Consider the following 25,080-nt stretch of genomic DNA (forward strand, 5'->3'; position numbering starts at 1 on the left):
ATCCACTCACCTCAGCCTCCCAAAGGCACGGGATTACAGGCTGAGCCACCAAGCCTGGCTCCAATTCATCTTTGAAAAGCAATACGTAGACAACATCTCTTAAATGTAAATATATTTTTGACACCCTATATATAGCACTTATGACATATTCCATTTCCTACAATTAAGAAAAACAAAACCCAGATACTGTTAATAACCATTTCTCTAGTAAAGATTTTTCACTGGAGTTTGGGAAGATCTATCCATATGCTTTCATAGTTTATATATGTATCCACAGACAAAGTGATAAGACATGATTTTAAAATTATGTATATAGTGGAATCATCTAATTGAATAAATGTCTCTAATCAATAAAGAATAAGTCTAGATAAACACATTTGCTATGAGTTCTTGCCGAGTAGGTTACCACTAAGAGGTCAACAACTTTTTAACCATGGTTGTAAATAAGAGAGAAAAACAAGTTCATTAAAGAGGTGCTAGTTGTTCAGTTTACTTTCTTCCCCAATGTATAGAGAATAGGCACCAGAAGTAAATTGAAGGCAAGAAGCTCCTTTGGCATCATTTTCAGATACAAAAATATAAAGAATATTTGCGTAAATTTATTAAACTAATGAGATTATTTTTCATAAAATAAAAGTACATTTAATAAAAAATATAGCAACAGGTTGGGCTCGGTGGCTCAGCCTATAATCCTACACTTTGAGAGGTCAAGGTGAGTGGATTGCCTGAGTTCTCTCGGGTTCGAGACCCACCTGGGCAACTTGACGAGGCCTTATCTCTACAATAAATCAAAAAATTAGCTGGGCATGGTAGCGGGCTCCTGTAGTTCCAGCTACTTGGAAGGCTGAGGCAGAAGGATCGCCGGAGCCCAGCAGGTCGAGGCTGCGATGGCCAGGAGCGTGCCACTGCGCTCCAGTCTGGGCAACAGAGGGATACTCCATCAAAAAAAAAAAAAAAAAAAAAAAAAAATATATATATATATATATACACACACACACACACACACACACACACACACACACACACACACACACACATATATAAAACATTATTTTGATGAAGAGGGCATGAATCTTTGCAGGAGTAGCTAGACATATGTTTTCATTATCAGGAGAGAAGATGATAATATATAACATACACACACACACACACACACACACACACACACACACACACACACACAGTAAAGCAGAAAACACAACAGAAAGTGGGTAGAAGGGATGATGGTAAAAACTAGATCAGTGGGCTCCATGTGAAGGAATTTCAGGCAACAAATAAAAAAAATTAAACACCGTACAAGTTAACACAAAACACATCTAATGACCTAATTTATTAGGCTGCTAGATGGAGATCCCAGGGTTAAAGTTAAGAAGTTAAAGACAAGGTAAATGTATGACCACGAAAGTAAACTGAGTTCATCCTGTCTGTTTTTCCTTAAATATCTAGATTTTTTTCTATGTAGTTTTGCATTTTTTTTATATCTGTGCTTTTACATTTACAAAGGATTTAGGTACAAAGACTTAGGTAACCTGAACATAAACATATATTAAACATTCAAGTTCAAAAATACACACACACAAAGGTCAGGCTTGGCGGCTCAGCCTGTGGTCCCAGCACTTTAGGAGGTTGAGGCGAGTGGATTGCCTGAGCCCACGGGTTCGAGACCAGCCCGGGAAATCTGGTGAGACCTCACTTCTACAATAAATCAAAAAATTAGCCGGGCATGGTAGCACATGCCTGTAGTTCCAGCTACTTGGAAGTCTGATCCAGAAGGATCACTGGAGCCCAGCAGGTAGATGCTGGGGTGGCTGTGAGTGTGTCAATGCACTCCAGACTGGGCAACAGAGTGAGACTCCAATTTAAAAAAAAAAAAATTAAAGTTGACAAATTAGTTTGATACTGACAATATTACACAGCATTCATCCAACAGTTCACATTTAATTTTTCCCACAACGGTCACCTTCGTATAGAAAACTGACAGGTCCCTGTCCATGCTGTTCTAAATCTGGGGGTACTGCCAACTGAGACATCTTACAGCCCCTCCCACACTGCCCATAGTTTCATCCAAGAGAGGATATACAACCACAGGAGGGTCAACCAGGAAACATTTTTCCAGGATTAGAACAGACACCAAGACAAAAAAGTTCTCTTTTCTTATGAGATTGAAAAGAGTCAAGATGGTATATTCATAAAGATGCAAGAGTTATCCCTCCTATTGTTTCAGAGTCCCACAGGAAATGGAATGAACCCAGAGGAAACCAAAGACAAATTCCTGAAACATAATCAAGCACCTGGATCTAATTGTGCCTTCATCTAGTCACCCCAGGAATTTTCAGTTATGGGACTTAATAAATTCTCTTTTCTTTAAGCAAGATAAACTAGATATTTGTCACTTACAAACAAAATGTTTTCATAAATATATGAGTCAAAGAAGGCATTTGGGTTTGGTTTGCATTTATTCACTTACATCTCAACACACCAGCTAGGACTTTCCATTCAAAGAAGAGAACCAATTTTTCCCCTAGGGATGTTTCTAAGCCAACATATAAGGATATTCTAAATTATTCCATTATTTCAACCTTGCTGATAATCATCAGTACTTTTGAAGAGGAAAAGAAAAGAAGAATCACAATCTTACTTGCTAACACTCATGGTTTAGCATACATTCTATACATGAGAGGGACCCCCCAAAAAACCCCCAGAATTTATTTATGAACAAATTTGTATTTATTCTTGCAAGTTTAAACTTCAGTCACCTTCAAAGTAGTCCATCTGATGCAATACACCTATTGATATGATTTTTCTACTGCCCAAAACAGTTTTTGAACTTGTTAACTTTGATGCCTTTTAGGGCTTCTGCCATTTTTGCTTCATCTCTTCCCCATAAGCAAAACCGTTCCCTTTGAGAATTTTTGTAATCCAGAGGAGGGAAAAAATGTCATTTGGGGTGAGAACAGGTGAATAAAGAGTGTGAGGGACAGGGGTCATGCTATTTTTGGTCCCAAACTGCTAACACACAGTGTAGTGTGGGCAAGTGCACTTGCAAGTCACCCATCATAAAATGGGTGAACCCAATGAAATAGCCCCCCCCAATGAAAAATTCCTTGAGGCCGAATGCAGCTTCTCACTACAATGCTAGCTGGTACACTGATGCAGATGGGTTCCTAGAACACTCACCTAGGGAAGAAAGCCTGTACTATAATAAGTTAACCCTACAAAAAAATTATTCTGATTATTTTTCTATACTCTGATATGGCTTATTTTCTAAACCCATGTAAGTATTAAAGGAACAAAGTTTAAAAAGAAAAAACTAAAAGCACTGAACCCAAATTTTATGTTACATGGCATACTACTTCCAAAAAAAATTCAGCCAAAATACATCAGAAGACATGACTATTGATGATGTGGCCCAAAACAAAGAAATCACAAATACCATCCACCTACTAGTTTCAGAAGCATCAATAACGAAAAGACTATTTCACTAAAAAAAAAAAAAAAAAAGCTATCATCATCTCCATTTTCAGCAGTTAAATCAATAGTTCCTCTTATCGCAGGTTTCAAAGATGATTCCAAACAGAGAAAGTGAGGCATACTCACAAATTATAAAGCATGTCAGCCATGTTGCTGCGGTAGTACAAAGCATTTCTATAGGCGCTTTCAGCTTCAGAAATTTTACTCTGACTCTTCAGAACATTTCCAAGGTTACCCCATGCTGCCAAGAAGAAAAAGAAATATTCAGGCTGAGCGTCAATCCAATTATACATGACATAATATCAAGCCATGAGGAAGTACCACAGGGAGAGAAAACCTTCATAAAACATTTTTAAGAAGGAAAATTTATTTCCTTTATATTCTAACATTTCATCAAACCAAGAGATTAAATGCAATCAAATCCTTCAAAAAATTAAAGTAATTATTATGTCTCAAAACTGATATACATATACTGTTCATCATAAGGCCAAGAACAATGTTATCTTAAGATCACCTACAAAGACTTCATGCTCTTTCAAATTTCAGTAGAAGTCTGCATGACCTGAAATTATTGTATACTTACTGGACCAGAAACTGCAAGAAATCATTTTAAAATAAACAAAGATTTCATTCAAGTATGAAAAAACTGATAAATGGCATAGAAGATATGGAAATGAAAAGCAAAAAAAAAAAAAAAAAACTAAACTTAAGATCAAAGCTATAGAGGCTTAATGGGTACCAGAACATATCAGTTACACATTATGCTTCTTAAAATAGTTAAGTATACATGTTTTGGTCAGATATAATGTTCTTTTATACCCATTCTGCTAATAAGTTCACTTTTGAAAAAATTAGTATCTCCACACATAATCATGTTGAAAATCAAATATTTTCTGTGCATCTTTTATTTTCTCCCCAAATAAACATAATTTCTCAACATTTAAAAGAAACAAAAGGCAGCATCAATAACTGCCCACAGAATATGGCTCTCAGACAGATTTAGCCTTTAAACTAAGTGTTGAGAGTTCTCTAGCGGGAAAATGGAGATGAGAAGGCTCATGTGTGATGAGATATATTTATTTGGGTGGTTACTAACTATACCCAAAGAATAAGTGGGCTTTGAATATCAATTTTTAATTCATAAAAAAGTATAGAGCCAGGCACAGTGGCTCACGCCTGTAATCCCAGAGTTTTGGAAGGCTGAGTTGAGAGAAACACTAAGACCAGAAGTTCAAAACCTGTCTCTCCAAAAAAAAAAAAGAAGAAGAAGAAGAAAAAAGAAAAAGAAAAAAAGGGAAAAAATTAAATTAGCCAGGTGTGGTGGTATACACCTGTAGTCTCAGCTTCTCAGGAAACTAGGGCGCAAGGATTCCTGGAGTCCAGGAGTTCAAGGCTTTAGTGAGCTATGATCACACTACTGTACTTCACCTTGGTGTGATTTTAATTTTAAAAATGTATAAAAGGTATAGAATGATTCAAACCCATACTCGCCTGTGTAAATAATTTAATACTCCTTTACTTCAGTTTACTCATCTGCAAAATGGGAAATTAGTGTCTCATGTGGTTTGTGATGAGCATTAAATGATCTAATATATACAAGCTGTTTAAAACAGTGCCTGAAACAAGGTAAACACTCAATAAATATTGCTATTATCATTAGTATTATTGTGGTTGATACTCACTATAATGCACAATAGTCAAGTACTGCTTATACAAGGAATATATAAATATATACAAATAACAGTAAATATAATGCATCTTATGCCCTTATGTTACCTACAGAGAAAACATTTCCATCATATTTAGAAAGTCATATGCCTCTTTTGCTTCTGGTGGAATACAGCACTGAACTCACAATTATGCAATACCTAATAGTGACACTTTCATGTGCCATCTTGCTGACTCATACTCAGAGGCTCTAAAGAACTTAAGTTAATACTGAAGTATTAGAGCAAAAACTCCAATCCAAGGCTGACTTCTTCCTAACTGCCTACTCTCTATCTAACATTTTCATATCACATTTCATCTTTCACTGTAAGCCAACATTCACACATTATAAATTAGCATATGAATGACACTGAGTCCACAGAAGATTGTATACTTAAATTGAAAGACAAAATAGTTTGAAATATTGTCAATTAAACTACTAAATCAACAACAGAAAATAAAAAGTAGGAATAAGAATTTAAAAATTCTAATTATCTTCAAGCATAATAGGCAAAACATCACATATATTTTATATTTAACAACACTCCTTGCCAAATTAATAAGGTAGGGCTCTATGGAAACTTCTAAGATCTAGGCAATTTTTCCAACCCCATCTGTGCCCAAGTTCTAGTCTGATTGTAAGATTAGTAAGTGAAAATATAATTACATTGGAATCTCTCAGAGAAATGCATCCAAATATTAATTTAAGCACTGGAAAAACATCATTATAATGGTATTACATCAACAATGTAGTCCTAGAATACATATGCACCCAGAAAAAGTTACAGCAAGGTCTTACTCTGTTTGAATATTTTAAGGCATATTTCCAGAGAAACAAATTGACTTTCTTAGGAACTGATATCTCAAATAGGTAATAAACAAACAAGTGCTGCACTTGTTAACAGGCAACAGGTACATACAAGTATACCTCGAAGATGCTGTACGTTTGGCTCAGGACCACCACAACAAAGTACATATCTCAATAAAGGGAGACACAAAAATTTTTGGTTTTTCAGTGCATATAAAAATTATGTTTACACTATACAGTAATCTATAAAGCATGCAAAAGCATGATGTCTAAAAACAATGGATTCATATTGATTAAAATTGCTTTATTGCTAAAAATGCTAATGATCATCTAAGCCTTCCATCACCCATCACCTTTTTGATGGTGGAGGGTCTTGTCCCAATATACATGACTGCTGACTGGTCAGGGCAGTGGTTGCTAAAGGCTGGGTGGCTGTGGCAATTTCTTAAAACAAGACAACAATGAAGTTTGCCAAATCAATGATCACCTCCTTTCACCAAAGATTTCTCTGTAACATGGTACCCTGTTACAGAGGCTAGCAATCCTCCCAAACTCTACAGCTGCTTCATCAACTAAGTCTAAATAATAATATAAGTCTAAGTTGTCATTTCAACAATGTTCACAACATCTTCACCAGAAGTAGATTCCATCTCAGGAAACTGCTTTCTTTGCTAATCCATTAAAAGCAACTCCTCATCTGAAAAATTTTATCATGCGTTTCAGTCAGTCACATCTACAGGCTTCCATTTTAATTCTAATACTCTTGCCACATCTACACTTACTTCCTCTGCTTGAACTCCTCAAAGACATCCATGAAGACTGGAATAAACTTTTTCTAAGCTTCTGTGAATGTTGACATTTCCATCTCCTTTTGTGCATCACAAATGTTCTTAATGGCATCTAGAATGGTTAATTCTTTCCAGAAGTTTTTCAACTGACTTTTCAATTGATCCAACAAAGGAATCACTATCTATGGAAACAATACCCTTACAAAATATATTTCTTAAATTAGAAGACTTGAAAGTTCAAAGTATTCCTTGATCCGTGGGCTACAGAAGGAATGCTGTGTTGGCAAGCATGAAAACAACATAACTCTTCTTGTACGTCTCAGTGCTCTTGTGTGGCCAGGTGCATTGGCAATGAGCAGTCATCTTAGGAAAAGAATATCTTTTTTTGAGCAGTAGGACTCAATAATGGGCATAAATACTCAGGAAGTCATGCTAAAAATACACATGCTGCCATTCAAGTGTTGTTGTTCCGTTTATAAAGCACAGAGTAGATTTAGCACCATTCTTAAGAGTCCTAAGATTTTTGGACTGGTAATATGAGTACTGGCTTCAACTTAAGGTCACTTAGCTGCACACGCCCGTAATGGTGAGAATCATCTTGCCCTTTGAAACTTTGAAGTCAGGTATCGACTTCTCATCTCTATGAAAGTCTTATATGGCATCTTCTTTCAGTACGGGGCTGTTTTGTCTAAATTGGAAACCTACTGTTTAATTGCAGTTACCTTCATCTATAATCTTAGCTTGATCTCCTGGTTAACTTGCTGCAGCTTCTCCATTAAGCGCATGCTGCTTCACCTTGCACTTTTATGTTCTGGAGACGACTTCTATTCTTCAGTCTCATGAATCAATCTCTGCTAGCTTCAAACTTGTCTTCTGTAGCTTCCTGACCTCTGCCTTCACAGAATTGAAGACAGTTGAGGCTCTGTTCTGGATTAGGTGTTGGCCTAATGGAATGTTGTGGCTGGTTTAATTTCTGCCCGGATCACTAAAATTTTCTCTGTATCAGCAATAAGCCTGTGTTTCCCTTTCTTATCTTCCGTGTGTTCACTAAAGTGGTACTTTTAATTTCCTTCAATAACTTTTCCTTTGCATTTGCAATGTGGCTATTTGGTGACAGACATGTCCTCGCTAAACGTAATTGTTTCTAACTTGTGATGTAAAGCAAGAGACATGCCACTCTTCCTCTCATTTGAACACTTAGAGTTCGTGTAGGGTTTTTAATCGCCTAATTTCAATATTTTTGCACCTCAAAAAGTAGGGAGACCAGAAAAGAGGCATTGAGGTGGGAGAAAAGACGATCAGGAAAGCAGTCAGAACACATATATTTAACTATTAAGTTTGCTGTTTTATGTGGGCGTACCCACAATAGCAGCACCGAAGATCACTGATCACAGATCACTACAACAGATCAATAATAGTTTAAAATATTGTGAGAATTACAGGGACACAAAATGAGCATGTGCTGCTGAAAAAATTGCACCAATAGACTTGCTCAATGCAGGCATGCCACAAACCATCAGTTTGTGGAAAAACAATATATGAGAAGTACAGCAAAGCAAAGTGCAATAGAATGAAGTATGCCTGCAGCTATATCTAAAATATATGTTCATAATTTCGAGCCAGGAACCTTATTATGGGCTGGATATACAATACTGACCAAAATAGTCACATTCCCACCCATGAGGAGCTTATTTTGGAAGTGGAGGGATGAATATTACCAGTTTCATGGATGGGACAATTTAACATATGATGATATCAATTCTCCTCAAATGAATCTATACATTCTATGTAATTCCAATCAGTATTTTAGCATCATTAGTTTAAAAAAAACTCAAAAATATATTCAAAATTTAATATGAGAAAAATGAAAATGGATTTTTATTAGATCATATTCACCAAATATAAACTCTAGATAGTTTAAAAAGTTATATGTGAGCTGGACACGGTGGCTCACACCTGTAATCCCAGCAATTTGGGAGGTGGAGGCGGGAGTATTGTCTGAGTTCAGGAGTTCAAGATCAGCCTGGGCAACTTGGTAAGACTTTGTCTCTACAATAAATAAAAAAGTAACCAGGCATGGTAGTACACACCTATAGTTCCAGTTACTTTGAAGGCTGATGTGGAAGGATCGCCTGAACCCAGCAAGTCAAGGTTGCGGTGGCTACTGCACTCCAGGCTGGGTAACAGAGTGGGATACCAAGTCAAAGAAAGTTATATGTGAAAAAGTAAAGCTAATGGAAGAATATGTAGAATATTATCTCTGTGGGATGGAAAAAGAACCTCAAATATAATTCAAAAGATAAAAGAATTGATGAATCTCAGTAACTCAAAAATAAGGACTTTAATGAAGGACACTATGGGCAAAGTTAAAAACACATGATAAACGAGAAGCTATTTCTAAACAGATATGAAACTGTATTTGAAAAATAAAAGGAACCCCTACAAAGCAATAAGAAAAAAGATTTTAAAAATCTAATGGAGGAAAAATAGCTAAAGGACATGAATAGGAATTTTTTTTAAAGGGAGACCAAAATAAAAGCCAAACATTTAAACCATTAGTCAAATGTCTTAACCCCTCAAAATGTACATCATAGTAAGACCATCTAAGAGTATTCAAATCAGAACAACAAATATTAGTGACTAAGTCAAGGATGAGCTTTGTCCAGGTAATTGCACACCCAGAGAAATACTCACCCAAGAAAACACATAAGAGAGCATTTATTCAAATACCTTAGTGTTGGTTAATAGTGGGAAAAAATCAATATGTCCATCACAGGAGTGCCACAGAACACTTTATCGATTCCTAGGCAGCAGTTAGACCAAGAAATACCATGTAAATACTATAACATAAATGAATCATAAGAGCCCATAAGAAATTTCTAAAAACTGAGCACACTGCCATAACAACTGTAAGTATTAAAAACTGAGTCAGACTCAAAAGATAACTATATATTTTACAAGGTATATTATGAATCAAATAGTTATATATAAATCAAATATATTAGACCAGTTGCCCATGTTTGCAAAGGGAAAATGAAGCTAGGAATAGAGATAAAAGAGTATCAGTTCATGAATAAAACAGAGAAAACTTTTAAAGAGATCAACCTGAAAATTGGGGCCAAGGGGAGAGAAGACCAAGAGAAGGGAAGAGAGCGGAGGAAAGGAAAGGACAGAAAGAAAAAGAAAAGGAAGGTCACACTTCATCTTCTCATAAAATAGAGATGGGGTTATGCTGTATCCTATTTAACAAATAAAGGGTTTCAACATGTCCTTAACTTTTTATCTTTTGTAGTAAGACAATGCAATACAGATGTTTGGGATTATCTACAGATTTTTACTTTGGTTCTTACACTTCGGATCACTTAAACTTAAGACCTTGTGTTTTCATTAGTATTTAATATAATTTACATTTTTCTAACATTTTAAATCCTGTACATTTTACTGATGTGTTCATTTCATGTAATGACTTCTAAAAGTGCAGTTTTATTGAAATAAAGTCTTCAAAGTTCTTTCCAAGAATTGAGATGAAGCCTAAATAATAGTTATCCATGTTTTAAAAGTCTATATTTTAATAGAGGTCTTGTATAAACCCAAATCACATTTTTAACTCTGGAGACACTATAACAAAGCATTTATTTGAAGTTCAAAAAATGTAATTAGCTTATTCTAAAATCTCAGAGTAATTGTTATAAGTTTTTCCCAGTAATGTTTCCAAATATTGAGTACTCATTCCATTCCTGTTATACAAAACAAATTTTATAAGAAATTACTCTAATTGAGAGAAACAACTGCCCAACTCAGTACCAACTCACAATGGTAGACTAAGTCAACAAAAGAAAAGTCAACAAAAGAAAAGGGAAGAAGAGGAAGAAGAGAAAAAATTTAAAAATTATAATAAAATAATAATGCTTACATTTAATTAAAGATTACCATATGCTTAATGTTGCCCTAAATTCATTTAACCCAAGAAAAAACTTTGAGATAAACAGTTTCCCCCATTTTATTGATGAGAAAACTGAGGATTAGCTCTCTAAACAGAATGCATGGCAAAGGAATCTGGATTTGTTCCTAGGCATCTAAATGTCATTAGACGTAAGGCTATCTCATCCTCTCAAAACTAAGTTTGCATACAAAGTAGAATAACATATTATAGTACTTAATATGTTTTACATATAATCAATTTAGGAATTGGAGTATAATATGAAAACAAAATAAATTATCCAAATGAGTCATTCTTTCAGAACTGCTAAGGGAAAAAAGAAAAAAAAAAAAAAAACGAGCAGTAACAGAATAAAGCTATCTGGTATTCATATTTCACAATATATTTTCAGATCAGAGAGCAATTAATGTCAAACAATATACTAAGTATTTTACACTTCTTTGGGAATATAATTTTAAATGTCACATTTTTCTGTTAACACATTGGAACCAAATGTATTCTATACCTGTATAAACAAATGCCTCTGCTCAAAAATGCCGGAAACAAGTACACTTATCAAAATCTCCTCAGTACACTTATCAAAATCTCCTCAGTGACCAGAAGATAACTTACAGGGGACAGAGATTTCACAAGCATTGTTTAATAAGTGCATGATTTATTTTTTAAGATCAAGCATATTTGATGCTTACATGAGGAAGGCAAACAGACACATTTAGAATTCACTGGATAAGCACTAGAAAATCTGATCCATGGACTTATTTCATACTCAAAAAGAAAAAGAAATTCCTCTGTTAAAAAAATCAAGAAGTGGAATAACTCATACCTCAAGGGCCCTTCACAATGATATTCAACTACATCTAAAAGATATCCATTTACTAAGAAACTTGACCTTAATTCACAATGAAAGCTCCTCTTGTACTTAGTCCACAATCTGCCATGGCTTATTTTATGTTCTTTGAAAGGCAGAAGAACAATTAAATATTCCTATCTTGCTGAAGTTGTTCCAAAGACAAAATCAAATGTGAAGTCCCTCTAGAAATGCTACAGCAATATCTCCAAAGTTCTTTCGAAGTCCTCATTCAAATACATGGTAGTTCTAAGTTTATACATTCAAACTTAATCTAAAGTAACTATTACAATTTCACATCTCTGATATACTTCACAAAATCAATGCAGGGAGAGTCAAGCTATTTTTCAAGGTTTTTTTTTTCTTTATATTAGCAACTTGAAGAAATTATACATATTCATATGGTATAGAACCTATAATAATTATCTCATGATTTGACAAACAATGCTCTTTGAAAAATTAGCTGAAAGGATAAATTAATTTCTGGATATTTAATTTTTAGCTACTTAACGTTCAGGTCTACATAAGTAATTATGCCTTCTGAGCCATTATCTCAACATTTTAATGACACTTAAACAAGGAATGCAGTCACAAAATGTGGCAAGGGCTTTCATCTCTGTCTCTTGCTATCAGTTGTTATTTAAAACTTTAATACATGTCTTTAGTCCCTATATCTAATTCTTGAGTTCCATGTAAAGATCTAAGATCCATATTTTATACCAGAACATGTATTCTTATACACTTGTATGTAATTGTCACAGAAATTTCATAACACACAGTCATTTCTCTTGTGTCCCTGCCTTTGGTGAAACACAATTTTTTTTCTAATAAGGAAAAAAATAAAAATGAAAAGATAAAAGCTTAGCATTTCAGAGTATATAAACACTGTTAGCTTCAATAACATTGTGAGTCTCTATAACATGCTTGTGCATATAGTAATAACTATATACAATCTACTACTTGTTTTTGTTTTGTTTTAATATATCTAAGGTTGGTCCTGAGCCTTTTATCAGCTGCAATCTCTACTATATTCCTTACTCTGACTGTGAGCCACCTCTACATCCACAGCCCATGTCTGCTGCCAGTACCCCTTGTGATACTTGATTCAGGTTTTACCTGTACTTGTCTCCACTCAGCTTCTCACCTATGCAGGATTTTTACCATGATTTCTCCATCAAAACTTACCTGTCCTATGTCCCTAATAGCAATATGCTTTCTGCAGAGTTTCTGGTTAAAAACGTAACCCACAGTGCTATATATTAAGACAGTTCATATAATTGCATTTTTCAAAAATAATAACTGTCCAAGGGGAAATAATTTGGGAACCTCAAGACTTGAAGCTCTCCTCAAATCATATCAAAAACAAACCCTTTTTGCCCATGACACTGTCAAGAGTAGTAAATGAAATACTTGGTGAATATATACACTGGAATGTCATGAATACCGACTCCTCATAGATAGCTGATCTCACAGCCCATGAAATCATCCAACCAAGTACCTTTAGATTGAAGGTAAATTCTGAGTGTCTGAGTTGCCTTTGAATTCCTATAAGAAATACAATTGTTCCAAAGAAGCCTTTATTGCTTGCTTCAGCATAATAGGCATCATTTGAGTTTGGCTCAGGTCTGAAAAATGAAGAACCCCTAGAAAGGCCAACAGTTCCTAGACAACTAAACAGTATTATAATTTCTAAACAACTCTGGGGGAAATGAAGAGAATTCCTTTTGTCCTCTAAATTATCTTTGTTTTTTATAATCTCATGTTATCTACTTTATCTCACAGTAGACTCTGTTATCATTTGGGTGTATCCCTACAACCTAATGGCCACAGGTTAGTTTTGTACTATGTGTCACTAAAAGAATTTTGAAGTAGAAATGAAAAACAAAATGCCCGAAACCTAAGTTTTAGTACTAATCTGTAACCAATTAGTAAAAGCAATAATCTAGTAAATATGTGATGTGAGCCAAACCCTGGGCTAGGTATGCTACACAAGAAGGTACTGTTTGTTGTTGTTTTGTTTTGCTTTTAATTTTTTTTACTTTAAAGTTGTGGGATACAATACAATTCAGGGTTAGGTATATAAGTGGTCACTGTACAGATGAAATATTGTTATACTCACTATACAGATGAGCACATTGAGGCTCTCAGGGGTTGTGGTGATGACACTCTGAGGACAATGATGACAGCTATTAATGCCCTACGTTATAATTAGCACCCACACTACTGCAAAGTCTGGAATCTTTAACCATCCTGCTTCTCTTAGTTTCTCATCTGCAAAATGGTTATAATGATGCTTGCCTAAATTCAACTTCCGGTCACTGAGAAGATTAGACAGATGTGCAACCCTCTGTAAAGGATGTTATTACGAAAAGGGTATGTTTCATTAATAGATTATTATACATAAAAAACATAACCAATTAGGTATGCTTTTACAATGCCCCTCCTCTATCCATTATCTATGGATATGCTATTGAAAATTTCATTGCAAATTAAATCCAGGTCAACAAAAACACAACTCAAAGCAATATTAAATACTCTAAAAGCCAATTTTAAGATTAAAAATATTAAAAGTCTTAAAAGATCAGATTTATTGTATTTTTAAAAATCTGTTTCTTATTTTTTTTTTTTTTGAGTCAGGATCTCACTCTGTCACTCATGCAGTGGCATGATTATAGCTTATCACCTCAAACTCCTAGGTTCAAGCAATTCTTCCCCAACAGCCTCCAAGTAGCTGGGATGACAGGTGAGCATCATCATGCCTAGCTAATTCTTTTAATTTTTTTGTAGAGATGAAGTCTCCCTATATTGCTCAGCCTGGAAATCTGCTTCTAAAATAGAAATAAAGTACATTTCAAATATATATAGTACATATATATGTGTATATACTTACATATACACATACACACAAATATATGTGCATATAGTATAGTATAGTAAAGTACAGTATAGTATAGTACATCAGGAACTATGCTCCATGGTTAATGTCTATAAATTAATTTTTGCAGTCATGTTGATCAATTCAACAGCTAGTGCTGAACAGGGCAACAATAGAATTAATACTAGAGAAAAGAGAATTTTAAAAAATAAATGACCGGTAAAAAAGAAATAACATATTTATGTGAGTGGAAAAGCATTGACATGCACAAATGAGAATAATTATTAGCTAATAATTATATGAGAGTTCTAAAAACAATTATCAATTATGTTTGCTATATACAGAAATCTTGGACAACTATCAATTTAAAGCATTTTCTTCTATACTTTCAACCACTAACAACCGGTAAAAAAATAAAAATAAGTTAAATATCTTTGCCTTCTTTGCTGGTATAGGTTGCGTAAATAAGGATTGTTAAAAGACTATGTGGTAAATATAGCTGACCCTTGAACAACATGGGTTTTAACTGTGTAGGTCTATTTAAGTGTAGATTTTTTTTCACCCAAGGATTGAAGGGAACTATAGTATTTGTGGAATGTGAAACTCACATACAGGGAAAGCCCACAACTTTTCATATATGCAGGTTCCACAGGGCCAACTTCAGAACTTGAGTATGCAAGAATTTGGTTATGTGGGGGTAGTTCTGGAACCAATTACTGGCATATACCAAGGGATGACTGCACTTAAGTATGATGCATTTTTGCATGAATTGAATACTGTGCTAATGATACAAAGAATGTTGTTGTTACTCTTTAACAATCTTAAATATACATCTCAGAAAGTTCTTCTTCCAAACGGTGTAAAGAAGCTAGTATATAGAGGATTAAGTAAGACAAATAGGAAAAATTAGAAAATATGTCAAAATCAGAAAAGTCAGTGCCCTAAAATGATATTATAACATCAATTGGTTAGTATAAGAAAGAGAACTGGCTCACTCTCCTACAGCCTGAAACTTAACTAGATTGGATCCCAACAGGGTATTCCCAGATGCCATGTTTTTGCACCTAACACATCTACTGGGCAGATATTTCTATTAAGTAAATATTGCTAATGAAAAATTAGGACTAGTTGTGAGTTCTTAGGGACATAAATCCATATATTCCATTCATGAGTCTAAAATCATGGTGTGAGACTATTTACATGTTAGAAATGTTAAACCAAATTGAGAATTCACATTTTCCTATCAAATAATTGGACCTAGGGATAGAAAATACTTCTTCAAACCTAGATTTTTAACTTAAAATTTCAAAAGTAAACATCTAGGTTCAATTTGAGAATAAGTAGAGACCCAGCAACAGCCAGAACCAAAGCACAAAGGCCCACTGACCAAATTACTGCCCAGCCTCCTGCTTCTAGAACTGTACCACAGAGCAGAGGTTTGGCACCAGAAGGACTTCTGTGATTGTGTCGACTGTTCTAAAAAATATCTCAAAATCACTATGCTAAAGTGTGACAGCAAAAGAGATTTTAAAATTCTGTATTATTGCTTCCAAATAATAGAAATTCAAGAGCAGGTCGGGCTCTGTGGCTCAGCCTGTAATCCCAGCACTTTGGAAGGCCGAGGCAAGTGGATTGCCTGAGTCTGAAGGTTCGAGACTCGCCCGGGCAACTTGGCGAGATCTCGTCTCTACAATAAATCAAAAACTAGCCAGGCGTGGTAGCATGTGCCTGTAGTTCCAGCTACTTGGAAGGCTGAGGTGGAAGGATCGCAGGAGCCCAGCAGGTCAAGGCTGCAGTGGCTGGGAGCATGCCACTGCCCTCCAGCCTGGGCGACAGAGTGAGACTCCAACTCAAAGAAAATAAAAAAGAAAAGAAAAAAGAAAAAAAGAAATTCAAGAGCAAAAGTAATTTTAAATATAACATTGTACCTGGAGATAAGAAAAATGCAAAATACGTGTGTTTATAGAGTACCAGTAATTCATATAATCATGTTATCATGGCACATACCCAGGAACTCATTTCTACCTTAAAATTATTTTCAGTATTGACACGAGTAGGAACAATATCATTCCATCCCAACCACTACAGTGAACATAATCTGATGCCATCCTTTGAAAATATTAAGATTATTCAACACCAATATTGCAAACCACCAAAACTTATTTGTAAAGCTCAACGAAATTGAGTCAACTGATGAAGTGAAAAAGAAAAATATCCAAACACATCTTAGACCTTGTGGTCTATGCTGACAGTCTGATAGAGTTTGGATATTTGCCCCTCCAAATCTCATGAGGAAATGGGATCCCCATTGCTGAAGGTGGGGCCTAGTAGGAGTCAGTTCTTGCTCTGTTAGTTCATTGGAGCCTGGTACCTCCCTTCTCTCTTACTTCCGCTCTTGCCATGTGACATGGCATCTTCCTTTGCTTTTTGAAAGGAATAAAAGCTTCCTGAGACCTCACCAGAAGCCAAGGAGATGCCGGCACCATGCCAAATAAACTTTTTTTTTTTTAGTTGGAGTCTCACTCTGTTGCCCAGGCTGGAGTACAGCAGTACACTCACTGCTACTGCAGCCTCAACCCACTGGGTTCAGGTGATCCTTCCACCTCAGTATTCCAAGCAGCTGGAACTACAGGCACACACCACCATACCCTGCTAAATTTTTGATTTATTATAGAGATGAAGTCTCATCAAATTGCCCAGGCTGGTCACAAACCCATGGTCTCAGGCAGTCCTCTCACTTCTGTCTCTCAAAGTGCTGGGATTACAGGCATGCGATGATGTGCCTGGCTAATAAACCTTTTTTCTTTATAAAAGACTCAGCTTAAGGCATTCCTTTATAGCAACATAAAACAGACTAATATGCAGTCTCACAGTATACACATTGAGAAATGTACCAGCCTATCATAAGGAAAGAGAAGGGAAAAAAACATTTTATATATATATAATATAATTATGTGTATATATAATATACATGTATCACATTTCTTTTTTATACAGCCTCCGAGTTCCAATGCACAGAGCCCAAAACATCATAGGAGCAAGTTTTCTCTGCCATTCCAGGCAATATAAGAAGAAAACATTCTGCCTATTCCTGTCAAAACTTGACTCTCAGTTGATGTTACATACTAATTCAGTTTCTTCTTTCTACATTTAAAATTTCTACAGATAAATTTTTCACAATTAAAATGTATGCTTACAATGCTTCCAAAAATACATCAATGCTGATATATTAATATATTATGGTGTCTTGCACAAAGGAACAGAATTATGCTGTTTAAGATGACTAAAAGAATATTTGGTCTGGCAACCAGTATTAATGAGAATTGTAATTCTTAAATACAAGAAACAAGAAAATCTTCAATATCTTCTGCCCTCAAGAAAGTGGTGTTGTTTGTTCTTTGCTTTTTAAATTTGTTTTTCTCTATTGTTTAACCAAATCTGAGAATGGTTTCTTATTTATAGCACAATATTAGCATTTTTAAAAAGAAAAAAATTCTAATATGTTTGATCATAAGTTCACTTTTAGTAAGCACATAATATAGTATTTATGTCCCTCCTAGGTCCAGCAAATGATAGTGTTCATATATTTAAATTACAAATAAACTTAGCACTGATAAGCAAAGGTAAAGTAATGAGATGGCTAATTTAAATGCATAAAGCATGCATTAAAAAAAGGCTCAAACTTTGCTTCAGCCATAATCACATAGAGTTACACACAAACATTCCTCTACATCAAAAACTTTCTTAAGAATTATCACCTGAACATCTCAAACTTTTCCATATTCCCTCAAGATTTATCTGGAATTTTCTTTTAACTACATGATTACCAGTAGTAGACCCGAGTGCATATTAAGGCTAAAACTGAAAGATATGTTGTGCTTATTGTCTCAGAAATCTGCTCTATCTATGACATTATCAGCAATTATAAGTATAGTACAGCAAGAAATTAGCATAGTTTACCTTTCTGTGCTTTATTAGGGTCAAAATAGCTGTAATTTGTTTTTGGCTTACCTTAACAGCTTGTTTTTCTTTTAATGAAAGAGAATTATAAATTTCATATATAGCAGCTATAATCTTAAACGACTTTATTCTCAAGTAAAATTTCTAGCAGAGCAAATTATTCCTTAATAAATGCCAGATTTGCTATATCTCTATGAATGTACATCAAAAAAATAGAAAGATCACAAGTCAATAGCCTAACAAATCACCTAAGGGTGCTGGAAAGACAAGACCACCAAAACCCTAACTTTAGCAGAAGAATCCAAATCACCAAATTAAAATCCCAAATACAGGACACAGAAGACAAAAATATCATAGAAAGAAATAAACAAAACAAAAAGCTGGTTATTTGAAAGGATAAATAAGACTGATGGACCCTCTAGTCTGAAAGACCAGGAAAAAGAGAAAAAAGTCCAAATAAACACAATCAGACATGCAAAAGATCAATTCACAACTGACCTCAAAGAAAAACATATGTTTATCAGAGATTACTATGCACATCTGTATGGAAGTACACTCGACAACCTAAATGAAATGGGGAACTTTCTGACATCACACAACCTCCCAAGATGGAAACAAGAAGAAACTGAGACACTAAATAGACTAATAATAACCCAGGAAATTGACTCCTCATAATAAAACTACTCACAAAAAAAGCCCTGGACCAGATGGCTTTCCAGCAGAATTCTACAAAACACACAAAGAGGAGCTGATACCAATTCTACTGAAAGTATTCCAGGCAACTGAAAAAGATGGCATTCTCCCTCAAATCATTTTACGAAGCTAGCATCACATTGATACCCAAATCGGATAAAGATCCAAAAAAAAAAAAAAAAGAAAGAGAACTACAGGCCAATACCCCTAATGGACATAGATGCAAAAGTTCTCAACAAGATTCTAGCAAATTGGATCTAACAACACATCTCAAAATCACCTACCATGAGCAAGTAGGTTTTATTCCTGGGATGCAGGGCTAATTCAACATCCACAAGGTCATAAATGTAATTAAATACATCAACAGATTAAAAACAAAAACCACATGGTTATATCATTAGATGGAGAAAAAGTCTTTGATAAAATCCAGCATCTCTTCTTGATAATAGCCCTCAAAAACCTAGGCACAGAAGGAACACACCTCAAAATAATAAGTGCTACCTATGTTAAACCCACAGCCAGCATATTGTTAAATGGACAGAAACTGGAATCATTTTTACAGAAAACTGGAACAAGACAAGGCAGCCCACTCTAACTCCTCCTGTTCAACATTGTGTTGGAAGTTCTAGCAATAGCAATTAGACAAGCGAAGGAAATCAGGGGTATCCAAATAGGAAAAGAAGAAGTTAAGTTGTCCCTCTTTGCTGATGATATGAACCTATACCTTGAAAATCCAAGAGAATCTGCCAAAAACCTTCTTGCACTGATAAAGGACTTTGGCAAAGTCTCAGGGTACAAAATAAACATGCAAAAGACAGTTGCATTCTTATACATTAGCAACAAACAGGCAGAGAACCAAATAATAAGACAATTCCGTTCACAATAGTCAAAAAAGTGAAGTACCTTGGCATCTTCCTAACCAGAGAAGTGAAAGACCTTTACAATTAAAACTACAAAACACTGCTCTAAGAAATCCAAGAAGACACAAGTGGAAAAATATTCCACACTCATGGATAGGAAGAATAAACATTGTTAAGATGTCCATCCTACTAAAGGCAATCTATAGATTCAATGCAATACCCATTAAATTACCAACACCATTCTTCTCAGACCTGGAAATGACAATACAGAAATTCATATGGAAATATAAATGACCATGAATAGCCAAAATAAACCTTAGCAAAAGAAACAAAGAGGGCAATATCACACTTCCAGACTTTAAACTTTACTATAAGGCTACAATAATCAAAACAGCCTGGTATTGGTACAAGAACAGGCATAGGGACCAATGGAACAGGCTAGAGATTCTGGAAGCAAAGCCTCAGTTTCTCAACCAACTCATATTTAACAAAGTCTCAAACAACAACCACTGGAAAGAGGAGAACCTATTCATTAAATGGTGCTGGGAAAACTGGTTGACCACAGACAGAAGATTGAAACAGGACCACTACCTATCACCATACAAAAAAATTAACTCTAAATGGATCAAAGACCTAAACGTAAAACCACAAACTGTAAGAATCTTAGAAAATGCAGGAGACAGTCTTATGGAAATTGTAACTGGCAACCAATTCCTGATCAAAACCCTAAGTGCCCATCTTATAAGATATAAGAAGGACAAGTGGCACCTCATCAACCTGACAAGCTTCTGCAAAGTAAAAGAAACCATCAAGAGAGCAGGGAGACAGCCCACAGAATAGGAAAAAATATTTGTCAACTGTATATCTGACAAAGGCCTAACATTTAGGATCTACAAGGAACTCAAATGTACTGAAAGGAAAAAAAAAAAACAGCCCCATTAAAAAATGGGCAAAAGACATGAATAGACACGTCTCAAAAGAAGATATATGGGCAGTCAACAGACACATGAAAAAGTGCTCAGCTGTACTCATCATCAGAGAAATGTAAACCAAAACCACATTGAGATACCACCTAACCCCAGTAAGAATGGCCGTCATTACTAAAACAAACAACAAAAGATGCTGGTGAGGATGCAGAGAAAAGGAAACACTTCTACACTGCTGGTGAGAATGCAAACTAGTTCAACCTCTATGAAAAACAGTGTGGTGACTTCTAAAAGAACTAGAAATTAAACTTCCATATGACCCAGCAATCCCTCCACTGGGAATATACCTGGAGGAATTCAAAGCATTACAAAAAAGACAACTGCACACGCATGTTTATTGCAGCACTATTTCACAATAGCAAAAACATGGAACCAACTGTGCTGCCCATCGAAACTGGACTGGATTTAAAAATGTGGTATGTAAGCCATGTTGGTGGCTCAGCCTGTAATCCTGCGCCTTTGGGAGGCTGAGGTGAGTGGATTGCCCGAGCCCGCGGGTTCGAGACCCGCCTGGGCAGCGAGACCTCATCTCTACAACAAATCAAAAAATCAGCCGGGTGTGGTAGCACATGCCTGTAATTCCGGCTACTTGGAAGGATTACCAGAGCCTAGCAAGTCGAGGCTGCGGTGGCCGGGAGCGGCCACTGCACTCCAGTCTGGGCGACAGAGTGAGACTCCAACTCAAAAAAAAAAAAAAAAATGTGGTATGCATACACATTGGAGTATTACACAGCCACAAAGAAGAACAAACATATGGATGGATTGAGAGTCAATAATACTCAGTGATTTCTCTCAGAAACAAAGAAAGCAGAGTACCACATGTTCTCACTCATAAGCACACACTGAACATTTACCATAATACTATAAAAAAGAGACTGGCAGTAGCAGGATACTGCCAAGGTGGGATGGGGGCGACAAAATATCAATAAGGGTATCTGATCTCATACCAGACAAAGTGGATACCAAAGAGAGGCCCAAACGTTATCTGTATGATGTCCGCTTGTATACCTAATCCTGAATTGTACCCTATATCATTAAAATAAAAAATATATTTTAAAAAAGCAAGATTTGAAGCTATTTCTGATAAAATAATAAAATTTAGGGGGTGCTGGGCATAATGACTCAGGGTTATAATCCCAGCACTTTAGGGGGACAAGGTGGGAGGATCTTGAGCCCAGGAGTTCAAAACCAGGCGGGACAACATAACAAGACCTTGTGTCTGGGGGAAAAATAAAAATTAGCTGGACATGGTGGTGTGCACCTGTAGCCTCAGCTACTGAAAAGGCTGAGGTGGAAGAATCACCTGAGCCCAAGAATGTCAAGGCTGTGGTAAGTTGTGATTGTAGCACTGCACTCCAACCTGCACAATACAGTGAGACCTCGACCTGATAATAATAATGATAATTTTTTTTTTTTTTGAGTTGGAGTCTCACTCTGTCGCCCAGACGGGAGTCTAGTGGCCGCTCTGGGCCACCACAGCCTCAACCTGATGAGCTCTGGTGATCCTTCTGCCTCCTCCTTCCAAGTAGCTGGAACTACAGGTGCGCGCAACCATACCCGGTTAATTTTTTGATTTATTGTAGAGATGAGGTCTCGCCAAGTTACCCAGGCAGGTCTCGAACCCGCGGGCTCAGGCAATCCACTCACCTCAGCCTCCCAAGGCGAGGGATTACAGGCTGAGCCACAGAGTCCGGCTTACAAAAGTTTTTTAATGATTGTTTGAATTAGTGGAAAAACAAGGACAATCCTAAAGTCTGAAAACGGCATGAATGCAGAAATTTAGAAAGGTAAGCACTAAATACACTGTATTTGCCCAAAACTATATCCACCCAGCATTTGGGCTTTAATGGACTTGAAGTAGGGGGTCAAATTCAAGAAGCTTCATAAACTCTGGACCCCTGAAATAAAATAGCCGAAGTAAATGAACTAGAAACAAAAACAAAACAACAAAAAAGAAAAAACTCAGAAAATGAGAAGGTGAGTGTATTTTCCATCCAACCAATTTGGACAAAAAGAAAAAAAAATCCCTGAAAATTTTTATACATAAATGCACCTTCACAAACTCTACAGCAAGACTACATCTGTTGCCCAAAAGCCTCAGGGCAAAAGTAGTTTTTTTTGTTTTGTTTTGTTTTTTGAGTTGGAGTCTCACTCTGTTGCCCAGACTGGAGTGCAGTGGCTGCTCCCGGCCACCCCAGCCTTGACCTGCTGGGCTCCGGCGATCCTTCTGCCTCAGCCTTCCAAGTAGCCGGAATTACAGGCGCGCACTACCACACCCGGCTAACTTTTTTGATTTATTGTAGAGATGAGGTCTCGCTGCCCAGGCGGGTCTCGAACCCGCGGGATCAGGCAATCCTCTCACCTCAGCCTCCCAAAGGCGCGGGATTACAGGCTGAGCCACCGAGCCCGGCAAGCAAAAGTAGTTTTTAACCAACAGTGGTAGGAGTGATTTTTAAACAAATTATGAGAATATTATGTATAATGTTGTACAAATAAAGCACTACTTAAACAAAACCCAGAAAAAAAGTTACTAATACTAATGCAAAAGTAAATCTAATCATTTCAAAGCTGTGAAATAAATTAAATCAATAGAAAATCAGTACATCCACACACAAAAAAACCCCAACATTAATCCAGCTAGTTTTGAAAGTAAACTCTACAAAATATAGAACAAAAAGATAATTCTAAATTGATATAGCAACTTTCTGGAACCAACAAAAAAACTAGTGCTCCCAAACTGATTCCTTAAGGTAAACAGCAATTGATTTTAAAACCAGAATTTGACACCAAAAGAGAGAACGGACAGTCACTCAGAAACACAGGTGGAAAAGAAATTTAGAAGAATATAGAAATGGTGCTTGCTTCGGCAGCACATATACTAAAATTGGAACAATACAGAGAAGATTAGCATGGCCCCTGCGCAAGGTTGACATGCAAATTCGTGAAGCATTCCATATTTTTATGCTCAACCTCACTAATCATCATGAAGAGGCAAATCAAAACCACACTGAGATACCACCTAACTCCAGTCAGAATGGCCATTATCAATAACTCAAAAAATAACAGTTGTTGGAGAGGGTGTGGCGAAAAGGGAACACTTCTACACTGTTGGTGGGAGTGCAAACTAGTGCAACCTCTGTGGAAAGCAGTGTGGCAACTCCTAAAAGCTCTAAACATCAACCTCCCATATGACCCTGCAATCCCCCTACTGGAAATATATCCTGAAGAGCTCAAATCATTCTATCAAAAAGATACCTGCACACGAATGTTTGTCGCAGCATTGTTCACGATAGCAAGAACCTGGAACCAACCATGCTGTCCATCAAAAGAGGACTGGATTTAAAAAATGTGGTACATATACACAATGGAATACTATGCAGTCATAAAAAAGAACAAAATCATGAATTTTGTAGCAACCTGGATGGAACTAGAGTCTATAATACTGAGTGACCTCTCACAGAAACAAAGATCCGAGTATCACATGTTCTCACTCATATAGTGGACCTTGCTCATTCAACACACTACCATAAGAAAATGACTGACAGTGGTGGGAAACTATGGGGGGAGGGGATGGGACTAATGGTAGTAAACATCTGTCTAGGGACGGGGAGACACTTGTTATCAACAAGGGGGCCTGAATGAAGCATATTTGTATACCTAACCCTTAACTGTACCCCACAATATCATAATAAGAAATATTGATTTAAAAAAAAAAAGAATATAGAAACGATAATACATTATAACCAATTCCTGGGCTTGTTCTGGGAATGCAAAATAGGTTCAACATTAGAAAATCTATTAATATAATTTATCAAAGTAACATTGGGGAAAACCTATCATCATTAATATTAGTTCATAAAAAATTTTAAAGCTAGAAATAAAAGCAAAACTTTACTGATAAAAGGTACCTACAAAAAACTATAAAATGCACATAATTAATGATGAAACATCAAAAACTTTTAAAAATAAGATTAAGAAACCAAAAAACCTGCTGTCATCACTTCTGTTTAGCACCTAACAATGAAAAATCCAGAACATAATTAAGACAAGAAATGAAAATAACTGAATTGAAAGGAAAAAAGAGCCGGGCTCGGTGGCTCAGCCTGTAATCCCGCGCTTTGGAGCTGAGTGAGTGGATTGCCTGA

General features: G+C 36.0%; 1 protein-coding gene across 3 annotated transcripts in view; it reads right to left on the reverse strand.

Annotated features, from left to right (window-relative positions):
- The window catches only part of TMTC2 (transmembrane and tetratricopeptide repeat containing 2), a 424,604-nt gene that overhangs the window by 195,946 nt on the left and 203,578 nt on the right, over positions 1-25,080 (reverse strand). For all 3 annotated transcript variants that reach the window (XR_002481957.1, XM_021712338.1, XM_008058159.1), the window contains one exon: positions 3,598-3,712. Coding sequence is in view for 2 of the 3 variants with exons in the window: in XM_021712338.1 (XP_021568013.1) it covers positions 3,598-3,712 (115 nt within the window). In the remaining variant the exon portion in view is untranslated. The remainder of the gene's footprint in view (positions 1-3,597; positions 3,713-25,080) is intronic.

The sequence above is a fragment of the Carlito syrichta genome, unplaced genomic scaffold, assembly GCF_000164805.1.
Source record: "Carlito syrichta isolate Samal-C Ts95f unplaced genomic scaffold, Tarsius_syrichta-2.0.1 Scaffold89687, whole genome shotgun sequence".
NCBI classification, from domain to species: Eukaryota; Metazoa; Chordata; class Mammalia; order Primates; family Tarsiidae; genus Carlito; species Carlito syrichta.